This window comes from Bombyx mori, chromosome 16 (genome assembly GCF_030269925.1).
Source record: "Bombyx mori chromosome 16, ASM3026992v2".
In the NCBI taxonomy this organism is placed as follows: Eukaryota; Metazoa; Arthropoda; class Insecta; order Lepidoptera; family Bombycidae; genus Bombyx; species Bombyx mori.
In genome coordinates, this window is record NC_085122.1 from 3394101 (window position 1) to 3408685 (window position 14585).

Sequence of the window (14585 nt, forward strand, 5' to 3'; positions counted from 1 at the left end):
AAATGGACTTACGACCAATGCAGTGTTAAGCGGTTACCAAAGCCTTAGCAAGAGTGTGGAAAAATGATACAAAATCACGGAACATGGCTTTTCAAGTTCAATTATAAAATCCTTTTAACTTTTAGATTACCACCATTTTATTGACTGATTTATTTCATCTCATCGAATATTTACAATGTTGTTTTATTTTACCTTGTAAGTTGTAATATTTCGTATCATTTAATATTTAGTTTGATTTCGTTCATTTCTGGTCTCTGTTTTTATACAATAAATATTCCGTTGGCCTTTGTTTTGAAAGATTGAACTCTATCAGCCTCTTTTCCTTTGCATGTATAACAAATCAATCAAATAAAAATTATAATTGCCTAATGTCACTGATTGTGGCTCAATGACGGTATGACAGCGTTGTGTCCATTATTGTTGAAATGCTCACGGAAAATTATCAAAAATGGCATCAAAATGGACTAGACGTCGTAGTGAAGCCGGTATATTAAGAAAGAATGAAATCAATGAGAAAAAAGAAGAGTTACTCGTGTTCGGCTATTCATGCAAAATATTCAGGGACGATGACAAAGCTTTGTTCATTGATCAAGGGAAACACCTCATTCCGTGGATGGGGGATGAAACGTTGAAAATCGACAGGTTCGATCCGTTTTTTACTATCAGACTGCTAACTGTGGTGCTAAAACCATAAAAAACGATAATAATTTGTCAGAATGTAATAAAATTTTGGAAGACTTATAAGATTTTCGCAGAGGATGATGAGTAAAGCCTACAGCGGGACGGGACTTAGACAGGGGCGCGGGCCCGTCGTGGTGACGTCTTTTCTTATGGTGACACTCTCCGGTGGTATGTATAACTTACAACGGAATAATTGAGTATGTATAAAAATGTAATCTAATTGTTTCACATGCGAATGATGTTACCATAGTTTATTATTAAAATTTTGATTATGGTTACGTTGTATATGCTGTTTATAGTATTAAAAACGAAGTGTATTTAGTATAAATCTACAGTTGAAATAATTTATGTAATTTACCGGTAACAATGAAACTTCCAATGGATGTACTGAAAGCTAAAATGTCATTCAACATAGGAAATAAAAATTGGAAATTATATTAAAAACCTCACATTATTTGCAGGTCTAATGACAAGATAGTTCATGGATTATCATGCTATTTATGTGAACAGGTATGATGCAAGAGGAGCCCTACACGATGTGTCAGCATTGGAAGCCCCGCCGGGAGGATACGACTGGCGGGTGGAGTTAACAAAATCTGAGCTTGATGTGGAGCAACTATGCGATGATGAACGTTACCGAGCTCTATACACAAATGAAGATGAAGAAGAAATGTACAAAGGTAAAAGCACCTTAGAGATTATTTTGCAATGTCTTATCTGTATTGTTAATAAATTTGACTGCTATAGTATTTTAAGTTGTGAGTTGTATTCATAACCAATTTTATATATTTCTTACTTTTTATTACTTCTTGAAGTGTCTAAAGTTGTTTCCTGAGAGTACCAGAAGGTACTGGAGGTAATAAGGGAGTCTACAGGACCATTTAACCTATTTTCTAATAGGTAAAAGACTCCATTATTTAAGACCATGGGTGGTAGGAATCTTACATCATATCACATCACAGTCTGCTTTTGAGGCAAGAAGGTTACAAAAATAAAATCCTAAATAATTTTAAACAGAGGAAGAACTGAAGCGTCTCCATGCGGCTGGTTACGGACAAGTTGGTTTCAATTATGATACATTAGCTCCACCTAAGCCACCCGCGAAGCCAGTTGAGGTAGATGAACCATTTGTTCCGTCTTCAACTCTTGAAACTCTGCTACCTGAAGATGTTGTTTTAGTAAGTATAATTTTATTAATTTCAATTGCTATTGAATCTCAATAATTGGACAAGATAATATTTACTATTAATGTCACATGATTCATTACATGTTTAATATAGAGTGCATTACTGTATTTACGTACTAAGAAGTATACAGACATAATGTAAGAAGACAGAAGTGGTTTTTTTCTCTCTGATGTTTTAATGTCTCGTAGAGATCTGTTTCAGTTAACAATGAGCTATTTCTTTGGCTGATTTTAATCTTAATAGTGGTATAAGTAAGACAAAAGTGTAACACATAATATATTTGATCTGTTTGGTGCATTCTATCATTTATCAGAAATGGTACACCAAAACTATAAATAAAAATCATTTAATTCTTTTACTAGCCTGAGACACAAAAACTGAATGCCATCATAGAGAAGACAGCCAACTTTATAGCAAGTCAGGGTGTCCAGATGGAGATCCTCATCAAAGCCAAGCAGGGTGACAATCCTCAGTTCCAGTTCCTCAACAAAGACTCCCCTTTGCACCCATATTATAGTGCGCTCATCGCACTCATCAAAGCCGGTAAATGGCCTGAGAAGAAAGTCGATTCTGTTGAAGGTGAGTCCTGTTTTTTGATTACTTACTACAAAACAAATCAATCAATAAATAAATACATATTTGAAAATTACATTGCTTGCGGTTATTTTCAAATATATATTTATTTGTTGATTGATTTGTATTTTTTTTATTGTTTAGGTGTGTGGACGAGCTCACAGCCCACCTGATGTTAAGTGGTTACTGGAGCCCATAGACATCTACAAATGTAAATGCGCCACACACCTTGAGATATAAGTTCTAAGGTCTCAGTATAGTCACAACGGCTGCCCCACCCTTCAAACCGAAACGCATTACTGCTTCACGGCAGAAATAGGCGGGGCGGTGGTACCTACCCGTGCGGACTCGCAAGAGGTCCTACCACCAGTAATTACGCAAATTATAATTTTGCGGGTTTCATTTTTACTACACGATGTTATTCCTTCACCGTGGAAGTCAATCGTGAGCATTTGTTAAGTACGTATTTTATTAGAAAAATTGGTACCTACCTGCGGGATTCGAACACCGGTGCATCGCTAGATACGAATGCACCGGACGTCTTCAAAGTGCAGATCGAATTTACTCCAAAACCACTGAATTGACTTGGAAGATAGTATATTCCATAAACAGAAAACTGTGCATGATTCTAATTAAGAATCTATTCATGATATTGACTGATCTGTTGATTTTTTCTTTTATTACATGTTGACGGATTTTCATTATTTCATACAAAAGTTAATTATATAGCAATAGGGATAAAGAATCCCTTTTCAATCGCAAACAAAACATGAAAACATATATGCGAGAGAAAATCGCTTTTTAATATTCTAACTTCATAACAGTACCACATAGTGTTTCTTTTAATAATCGTCAGTAAATGAAAGCAGCTATTCTTTGTAACATTATAATAAAATTTGTTTCAAAATTAAAATATATTGTTCACTATAACTTTTAAATTTACACAAATTACTTTTAAAACAAATAAAAGATAATTAAAATATGCCCAATTTTTTTCTTGTTATATTTAGAACTAGTTTTATGGTTTAATCTCCCATTTTTTATTGTCCTTATATTATTTCTGATGTTTCAAACAAATTTACAGTTTTCGTGGTCACTAATGACTGAGCAATTATTCATTGATATTTGAATAATGTGTTTTGCGAAGTGTTAACAAGTAGTTTTAACTATATATTTTGATACCTAACAAAATACTGACTTCATATAAACTTATAATTTCAGAACGACCACCTGACAATGATGAATATCTCCATCCAAGCTTAGCATCAACCATAATTGAATCTGTAAGTGATATTTTAAGTTAACCAAACATTTTTACTTTCTTTAAATTTTTGCTCTGAAATAATTTATATTATCACCTTTCCGCTACAAAATGTTGCCTGTGTCACTCTCTGGCCCATAAAACTATCTGGTCTAGTAGTAACTAAAGTAAGGCCAACCAGACGAGATAAAAAATGTAAACAAAGTTTCAGGAGTAAAAAACATTTTTATTTAAATAAATTATTACAAAGTTCGAATTTTAATCGCTGTCATCTGTACTAGACAAAGATGATTCGTCGGAAGAGTCCGAGTCAGCTGTGTTTATGATAAAACTATCTATTGTATTATCAATCCTGTTGTCAATATTGCTATAAAAATTGTCCTCGACTTTTATAACACTTCGAACGCAATCCAAACTTGTTCACAAAATGGCGGACCAAATGTTGACAACTGCGGTACTCAGTGCTTTCCTGTACCACGAAACACACAACGACAGCTGTTGTCGACCAACTGACGCCATAACTGCGCGTACGAGTGATAAGGACAGAGATAATAATCCCTCGCTATCGCAATGTAACTCAGTAACGGTCTGCTTGTTTACGTTTATTATCTCGTCTGGTTGGCCTAAGTATAGTCAATTTAAGTTGTTATACTTCAGCTATACCAAACGTGCAGGCGACGTTTGCCTACGTTTGCCGCTAGGGGCGCTGTTCCAACTGCATACAAATTTGAGTTAACTTTTACGCTATCGAGAACATTAAATTACGAATACTAAGCACACATGACACCACTCAAAAGACTTGTCTCTCTTAAGGAGTAGTGAAATGTATTTAACCGTAACTTTTACATGATACAGGCTCCATCGATTCCGAGCATCCAATACAAGCCATCAGCGGACTGCGACTACACGATGCTGGTGTCCAGCCTGGTGGGGCCGCCGCCCGAGGAGCCTTGTCCCGGGGAGGAGCCCCCGCCTGGGACCGAAGTTTCCGCTCCGCATCCCCACATTTCCAAGGAACCCGTCATGTATAACACGCAAGGTATCTAGTTTATAGTATTTAAAGTGTTGCAAGTATTTAGGCAATATCTGCCCTGTGTTGATCTACAATATACTTTACCACCAGTAAATATGGTCTGCACCTTCACAGTTTAAAATTACATTATATATCTCTAAGTGAGATAAAATTTAATACTTTTTTATATTGCAAATGTCATGTTTATTACTTATAAATATAATTAAAATTACACAGTATTAAAAAGGCTTCTAGAAGCGATTAATGTTGCAATATTTTTTATTAATATTAGAAGTATTAATATCACAAAACCAATGCTGTATTCAGTAAGCTTCAGAGCATTACTGTACATGTGTAAATAACATAACTTCATTATGGTTTGGATTGTTGAACTCGATTTTATGAGGTACACACATTAATAGACTAAATCATCTTTTGCAACATAGGAACATCGGATCCAAGGCTACAAGCAGCACAGACAACGTACTACCAGCAGTACGCAGCGTACTACCACCAGTACATGGCGCAGGCTGAAGCACAAGCACGTGCGGAACAAAAAAAAGAAATCACCGTAACCAAATCTACTGGACTTAGTCTCATGAAGAACTATAACTCTGATTCCGGGTCCGACGATACTGGCGAGTAATTTTTATCTTATTTATTAAACCAAGCATCCATTGCATAACCCATAGTAAGTGAAAAAAATATTGCAACCTACAAATTTTAATGTAATTTGCATTACTATCAATTATTACAACTGAAATTTTCAGTTTTGATAGTTGTAAGAATATAAAAAGAATTGTAATGAATTTCTTGTTAAATACGTAAATAATTAACAACCTTTATGATGTCAAACTAATAAATAAAATACGATTTAAATGAACATTCGAAACATTATTATAATACAAATAATTTTCGGTTTTCGCCTCAAGAGGGCGCACATTATGGAACTCGACCAGAGACAATGAATCGAATAAATTTAAAGATTTCATATAGACCAGCACATTCCTGGGGGTATTGTTCTCAACGCCTAACTATATTGCCAACAACCCTTCTGATTATAGTCGATAATTTTGCCTGATTGCAGAAAGAATAAGAAGAATAATAATTATTATTTATTTTCTATAAATAATTTGTAATTTTTAATTTCATTCCATATTCAGATTCCGAAGATTCTTCGTCATCGGACAGTAAAGATCAAATAATATTGACGCCCCCGGAAGACGTTCAGACGGTGATCGACAAGATGGCCGCCTACGTTGCACGAAATGGCGACGAGTTCGCCGACATAGTGCGTTCGAAAAACGATCCCAGGTTCACGTTTCTGGAGCCCGATCACGAATATCATCCGTATTATAAAAGATTACTGCAGCAGAAGAAAGGCGTCGACGTGAATGGAAAGAAAAAGGACAAGAAGAATTCTTTGCCTGTTTCTTTTTCTATAAAGAAATTGAAAGAGCCCGATCCTATTTTGCCGAAACCGGCTCTGCCTTACGAGTCGAGTACGGACGACGAGAACGAGGAGAAGCAAACGGAAAATCAGGAACACATTGAGCCAAAGGACCACACCAAATTAGTCGCTCAGACCCCAAGTGTGCTTCCGCCCATAGTAGTGTACAAGATGGACGGGTTGATCCACGATTTCCCCGTCGTCAGAACGATCGAGCCGGTCAAGCCGACATCCCAAACAAGCCCACCGAAGCTCACGCCAGTTATACACGAAGTAAAAGAAATACCTAAAATAGATCCTCCCGGTCTCGTAGAGAAGCCACAACTCGTCGGACCGGTAACTAATACTTATGTCAAGGAAAACACGCATAAAACAAGAGAAGATAACTCGGAACGTAGAAAAGAGAGAAAGAAAGATCGCAAGAAAGAATACAAATCGAAATCTAGGAGTAGAAGTAAGAGAAGAAGTCCGGTGAGGAATTCCGTGAAAGAAAAAAAACGGGAAAAAGATGAGAAAGTTAGTAGTAGTAAGAAGAGTGAACCAGTCAAGGAAAACTTTCCGACCGAAATTATTTCGCTAGAAGACAACGGAGATGATTTGATTGATCTCACCGGCGATCAGTCCGACAGTAAACGTAAGTTTCTAATGAAAATTAAACTTTAAAAAGTTAACAAACAAGTTGAGACGATTCTGAGGCCTGATTCTGAATCGGCGGTACACTTCTAGTGGAAAATATACTTTATCCTGGCCTACTTTTGGAATAAACAAAACAATTTTTATTTTATTTTATTACTTACATCTGTGGACCAGCTCACAGCCCACCTGGTATTCAGTGGTTATTGGAGTTCATAGACATCTAAAACGTAAATACCGCCGCCCACTTTGAAACATAAGTTCCAAGGTCTCACTTGTAACAGTACAACGGCTGTCCTGCCCTTAAAACCGAAACGCATTACTGCTTCACCTGGTGATGGTACCTACCCGCGCGGACTCACAAGACCACCAGTACTAATTTCATAAAATAGTGAGATAATATGAGTGAATGAACTGACTACAACTCGATGATCTTGGTTGGTTTCCCGCAGTGGAGGGCGAGGCGGAGCACGGGCGGGAGAGGCAGCGGGAGCGGCGGCGGCGCGCGGCCGAGTTCCTCAAGAAGGTGGGCGTGGACCCCGGGGCCGCCGCGCTGCCCACCTCCTCGCTGGCCAGCGCCATGGTAAACGACACTGTTTTTTTGTTGCATAGATGTGTAGAACTAGCTCAGCTGGTTACTGGAGCCCATAGATATAATTTTTTTTCCTACCTTTTTTTTTTTTTATTGCTTAGATGGGTGGACGAGCTCACAGCCCACCTGGTGTTAAGTGGTTACTGGAGTCCATAGACATCGACAACGTAAATGCGCCACCCACCTTGAGATACAAGTTCTAAAGTCTCAAGTAGTTACCTATGCTGATAGCCTTGAGAGGCTATTTCAGCTTCTTCTTAACGTGTAGGGGAACTCGGGGGGCTTAAACCGGAGTGTTGCTAACACTGGCCCTAGCAAGAGCAGTGCTTCGCAGAATCTACCACCGGATCGGAAACGCGACCCACTGAGAAGATCCGGCGAGAAACTCAGTGGGCTGTCTGTGGGTTGATTCGCTCGTCGAGCCCTTCGTCGCAAGCGACGAGTTCGACGAGGACGGTGACCGGTGCTTGTGGTACCTAAAAGCACCGTCAATGGATCGGGAGGATCCGTAATGACGTGTTTTGGGCGATATCGACTGTTTACCATTCGGTCTACAGGATCGGGTATGATGGACATCTACAACGTAAATGCCGCCACCCACCTTGAGATATGAGTTCTAAGGTCTCAGTATAGTTACGCCCACAGTATAGTTACTCTGGATTCATCCTTCCATTGTATTCCTTTACTTAGTGCACACTGAGCAGCCACTGAAACATACAAGTAGGTTTAAAATTTTATCTTGTCAAAATTGTCGCGCACACGAAATATTTGAAATATCGACACAGACGGACCACAGTAAAGTGTGTAGGGGATCTGCTTATTAAAGGTCATTCTTGATTGCGTAAATTTAAATGTACAGATTACTGGTGTTCTTTTGTTATTACTGATTCTTCGTGGTAAAAGTAGCATAATAGTGGACAGTCATGCCGATTTGTAATGTGAATTTAAAAAAAAAAAATCAATATTTAACAGGTTGATACGTTGGAGTCTTTGAAACGTAAGAAAGCGGAAGAAGAAGAAAAAAGACGGAGAAGAGAAAAGAGAAGACATCGAGAAAAATGTGAGCGTATATGTTTTAAGTGTATACATAATTATATGGACCGACAAGCGGCCGTCGCCCACGGCCCGCCTTACTATTAAATGAAAACCCAGTCGCAATTTTACAGAACCTGTGATATACTTCAAACATATAACAGTAACAGAAATCTGCAGTGTAGAAGGTCATAAAGTGTAATTCACATATTCTTAAAACCCGGCTTATAGCGAGAGCCATCTCTTGGCGTGTAGCGGTTACTAACAAATACGACACTAACGCCATCTGTTCGACAGCAGACGAACGACACAGAACATTTGAAACGACTAGTGAAAATTGTACCGAAAAAAGGTAGCGATATAGTTTTTTTTTTGTTAATGGCTCAGTAAGCGGACGAACATGCAGTCCATTTGGTGATAAGTGGTCACTGTTGCAGAATCCGGCAATGCAAAGCCATCCGTCAACCATACAGTATTCTCGGATTTGAAAGTATATCCGTTTAAGATGATTGTAGAAATACTTTGAGCTTTGAGGTAACAAACATTGAAATAAAATAATTAAAACATCTACTTACGTTTAATGTCGGCTACAAAAAAGAAATGCAAGTTTTAAAATTATTTAAATACAAGATAGTAATTAGTAAAAAAATCAAAGCAATTTTAATACAAGCTAATATATAATTAGTCACTTGACCAAACGTAAAGGTGATGTTTCATTAAAAGCTAAACCAAAAATAAATTATTAAATTAAAACCTTATTCTTATTTACACCAAAAGATACAATAATTTTTAATGATTTTTTTTTCGTTTATTACAGATTACGACGATGAGTCTCAAAAAATGCATCATAAAAGCAAAAGAAGAAGGCGCAGGTTAGTGTTTTAATTCGTTAAAATGAGCTGTAAGATAATGAATGGCTCGTGAGTTGCGCTTTGAGACATGAGGTCGGAGTCTCCACTGCGGTTCATTAGAACACTTCAAAAGTAACTACTTCTAGCAAAATTGTGTTTTAATTACATTCAAACTGCGCAGTGTCTTGTGACGTTATATGCCGCGAGTAGTGTCTTGTTACGTCATATGCCGCGCGTAGTATCTTGTTACGTCATATGCCGCGCATAGTGTCTTGTTACGTCATATGCCGCGCGTAGTATCTTGTTACGTCATATGTTGCGCATAGTGTCTTATTATGTCATATGCCGCGCTTATTGTCTTGTTACGTGATATGCCGCGCATAGTGTCTTGTCACGTCATATGCCGCGCATAGTCATGTGACGTTATATGACGCGCGTGGTGTCTTGTGACGTTATATGCCGTGTGTAGTGTCTTGTGACATCATATGCCGCGCGTAGTGTTTTGGTACGTCATTTTAGACAATGACGAACACATTAGAAACGGACAAAAACACATTTCTTTATTAGTAGATACTTAGCTATATTCTATATCCATACATATACTAATACTAGTATGTAAATATGAATGTTTGTTCCTCTAGATTTCTGAACCTAATGTTTCAGTTTTTTTACTAGTCACCGCTTTCTCGCTACACAAGATCCCAGATTTTATTTATTTATGGCATACAGGAATGAATGAGCTCACGGCCCCTTCTCATGTTTAGTGATTACCGAATAAAATGTACGACAGAATAATATAGTATTTCATTCCCATCGCTTTGGGGCCGCCCCTATATTGAATATCAATAATATGTACATACTTAACATATTGTCGCCTTGTTCGAATCAAAATATTACATCGAAGTGGTTATATTATCTATATATTATTAAATTTTATTATAGTAATTTATATATTAATACGTGAAGCAAAAATTTTGTACCCCTTTTTACGAAAATTGTGCGGACGGAGGAGTATGAAATTTCCCACACCTATAGAGAATATGGTGAAGAAGTGCAGAATGTAATTTTTTATTTTTTTATTTTGCATTAATAATACATTAAATTAATAATAAAAACATTACACACACTACCATGTATTTGACACGACATATATACTCTGTTTTAATTGTCAAAGGTTTGTTATTGTTGAAAGTCTGTGGTCAAATTGAGAATAGAATAATATTGTTTGTCTTTAATATTATTTGTCTATAGTGTATTGTCTTGGTGAAATCTGTGATTATAGAAGTATAATAAATAGTCTTTGACAATAGAACCATAATAATGTCCAAATTTATAATTTCAAATAACTATAGTCGAATTTCGACTACAGAAGGACCATTAGTACATACAAATACTAATCAGTCGTTTATTAATGATTGAAATTAATTGTTCTTATTCCTTTGCAGATCGTCTGAAAGCGAAGACGCCGATAATGATGGGTGAGTTAAAACAATATCCGATCAATGACAATATTCGAGAATTCAGTAAGTATTATCTGATCAAAGAACCATGAGGTCCGTTAAAAAACTCCATTCGCCTTATTCACTATATTTTTACATCAATAATTATTGAAAGGAATTTTATTTTAAATTACAATCCATTAAATGAATGAAATGTTTTAAATTTCATTAACATTTAAAACTTTTTGAATTAGATTGAATATCTTAAAAACTTTACTAAACGCATATAAAACTGTAGATAGGTCCCACTATCTAGCCTAATACTGCCGCGAAGCAGTTCGGATTTTCGATTTGAAGGCATCCGTCTATATAATGAAATGCAAAATTCGACCTTATGTCTTAGACGGTTTACGCTATTTATCTACTCGTGTGGACCACGGACCGACATCTACTTATAAACGAACACACCTATGTTATGCATCGTACAACATATTCATTGTGCATAACATATACAATATGCACAACAAATTCAATATTATGTTTAATGTACTCGCCCGCTTCGCGGGGCATTTAATATTAACATTATTATTTATTGTCATTATTATTCGGGAGTCCAACACTCATATAAATATTAGCCTATCCATTAAGTACATGTATTTTCTACATGGATACGAAGTTTCAAGTCAATCGGATGCACGGTTCAGTAGTTATAACGGAACATCCGTAAAAACCACTGTAGATTTATATATTAGTATAGATAACATATTCAATAGACAACACATATTCAATATATACGAATTGAGTCAGTCACGTTCCACTGATTGCGGATAGCTAATTGTATGAAAAATATCTATTTCTTGAAATTAGTCGCGCGCCATCTGTCGCTCGGTGAAGGTACCATATTATAGTCCACCATATATAAACCATTGCCTTGTGAAGTTGCCAAACGTCAGCCAGTCTCGACAACTGGTGGTAGGACGTCTTGTGAGTCCGCGCGGGTAGGCACCACCGCTCTGCCTATTTCTGCCGTGAAGCAGTAATGCGTTTCGGTTTGAAGGGCGGGGTAGCCGTTGTAACTATACTGAGACCTTAGAACTTATATCTCAAGGTAGATGGCGCATTTACGTTGTGGATCAGCGATCGGGGAACCGGGGTAAATTACCCCAAATGGGGTAAAATTAAATTTTGGGGGGTAAAAATGAAACTTTTGTAAGTAAAAAGTATATGTTGAAGTGAAACTTCTTTAGAATCGTTGTGATTTCAAATTATCATGAGGGCTATAATATGAAAGATGCTAAAAGGAAGCGATTTCGTTTTATTTGTTCTTCGCCACCGCTGTTGTAGATGAACTCCAGTAACCGCTTAACAGGTGGGCTGTGAGCTCGTCCACCCATCTATGTAATAAACAAAAAAAAATCGCTTTTATAATATCATCTCCATTAAATTTCAGCTCGAAAAATAAGAAGCGCAAGAAGGAAAAGAAACACGCCTCGAAAAGCAAGAAGAAGAGAAGAAAAGAGGACGAAGACAGTGAGCAGAGGTTGCCGGACATTGACCTCACGCACACCCTCAAGGAGCTGCGGACCAACTCTCCGACCAAAGACTTGGTGCTTCAGAACTTGGAAGTTAACACGACCGCCAGACGGAACTCCGACGAGGACGTAGCTAAGAATAGAAAGAGAAAGAAAGACAGAGAGTACAGCGAGGGCGAGTGGTCTAGCGATAGTGAGGAAGATTCAAAGTCTTCGGAGAGTCAGCACGGATAATATTAAGTTTTATTTTTTTGTATCCGTTGAAGATAGCAATGATTGTCGTTGTATGGACATTATTATTAGCTCTGTGAGTTTAGAAGCAACGATTCGCTTAGTTACTAGGCAGTGTGATTGTTGAAAATGATAATATCAAGAGATAAAAGGGTTAATTGGTTTAATAAGCTTAATACGCGACCATTTATTTTTGTAATTAAAATTTTGTTTTATTTGATACTAACGACCAGCACTCGCTTCGCTTCGGAAACATTAAATTTTATTATTGATAGCCGAGTCCCGCGATGTTACCCGCGGTTATTGGGCGAAGCTAGTCTAAAAAAACTAGCCTAAATTACTCCTTATATCATCAGCTACCAATAAGTGAAAGTCCCGTCAAAATCGGTGCAGCCGTTCCAGAAATTAGCTGGCACAAACAGACAGACAAACAGACAAAATTTGTTAAAAAATTATATTGGTGTATGTACCGTATATATATTCATATGCGTGTAGTAAAAAGAGGCCATTTCAATATTACAAACAGACACTCCAATTTTATTTATATGTAAAGATTAGCATCAACAGTTTGATGTATTTCATTGAATTTCAATTAAGTTTACTCTATTGAAATAGCGGCAGTAGTATTTTTTGTAACGATATTTTTTTTCAAAAATTCAAACTTTAAATGGCACTCCCTGTAAAGTGTCATAAAATTAAATGTCGCTTAAACCAAATGACCTTTTACCTATCGATATATGAGTCGTCTATTATCAAAGGTGGCAATCTGTGCATTTGGACAAAAAAATGTTATTGATATGTCAATACAGATTGATTTGAATATAATCGTCTCCTTCAAAGAATACGGTTCAAAACCTGCATTAAATAAAGGTTAATACTTAACCTGTTATTTATCTAAGATGTCGTTCAGAAGAGTTTTGTGACTGCCAATGGAATACAAAGTCAATAATTCGTTTTTCTGATTTACCAATAATTGTCCAAAAGTCACATTGCCGGCTTTGATAATAGTCGACTCATATAATCTATCATCTGAAATCGATGCTTTTTCTGAGTTGTGTTAAAACTAATTACAGAAAGAAAAGTTCGTGTGAGTTATTTGAGATTGACCTTGTATTGACCGGGAATGTGTTGCTTACGACATGGGAGGTCGTTATGGGAGGGAACGAGCTCTCGGCCCACCTTCCGTGAAGTGGTCACACGTTGAAACGTAAACGCCGCCGTCTTGAGACATGAGGCCTCTGTCTCACGCATCAAACCGGAACGCGTCACTGCTATGCGTTAGAATTAACTACAATGGTACTACTTACTTGGGGGGGGGACTTGGGTGAGTGTCTTATTCGCCTTTGCAGCATTTTTTTTTTCTTTCGAGCCGGGCCTCGTCGATGTCGGCGTGAGCTCGTCTACGCAACTAAGAAAAAAAATTAAGACAATAGACCTCAAGACTCGAGCGGTAACCACTTAATGCTAGATAGACCGCAAGCTCGTTCATAGGTTTAAAATAAAAGATATTTCAACAAAAAGTTGTATTGTATTTTAATGCTATTTAATTAATTTTCTGTACAATTGATACGATAAAATAAATTAAAAATAATTCTTTTAACTAATGTTTTGTTTTTGATTCATGATTATCCTTAACTCTTTTATTTTAAGGTTCATTTTCCAAAACGTCATACTCGCTTGTATCAGTAAACAAAATGGAATCGATAACGTAAATATAAGCTGTGGTTTCGATTTTTTTAGGGTATATATATGTACCGATTTAAGTAATTAAATTTAAACATTTCTTAATCACTGTAGTTCATTTTTAATTAATAATTGAAAATCTCATCGCTCTTAAAGTTATGGCATCGTTAGTGGCATAATGAAAGTGGAGCTGTTGCCTCAAAAAAATATTAAACTAGTTTAATCAGTGTTACCCGTTCATTTATTAAATAATTTTTAAATAAATATGTACATACTTAATTTAATTATTAATTATTTTTTTCTAGGAGTAACTACAAATCCCTGAAAGCACTTTCAGATTGTTACATATTTAAAAGTATTTTAATTATGACTACGCTTTACACCGGTCACTCACATGCGCACGAATACGCAAACCCGCAAGTGTAGGA

General features: G+C 36.7%; 1 protein-coding gene across 2 annotated transcripts; it reads left to right on the forward strand.

Annotated features, from left to right (window-relative positions):
• Window positions 1-306: 306 nt before the first annotated feature.
• On the forward strand, window positions 307-14078 carry LOC101742403 (protein suppressor of white apricot). Of its 2 annotated transcripts, none has more exons than XM_038016211.2 (13): window positions 307-642; window positions 1192-1361; window positions 1699-1859; window positions 2231-2447; window positions 3663-3724; window positions 4558-4741; window positions 5161-5352; window positions 5878-6798; window positions 7250-7380; window positions 8362-8449; window positions 9239-9293; window positions 10718-10750; window positions 12162-14078. In XM_038016211.2, exons 1-13 carry the CDS (start codon window positions 449-451, stop codon window positions 12475-12477), a joined length of 2724 nt encoding a protein of 907 aa, XP_037872139.1. In that variant the 5' UTR covers window positions 307-448; the 3' UTR covers window positions 12478-14078. The 2 variants fall into 2 exon arrangements, with proteins under 2 accessions (XP_037872139.1, XP_037872140.1); XM_038016212.2 differs by lacking the exon at window positions 307-642 and adding an exon at window positions 810-849.
• Window positions 14079-14585: the final 507 nt, after the last annotated feature.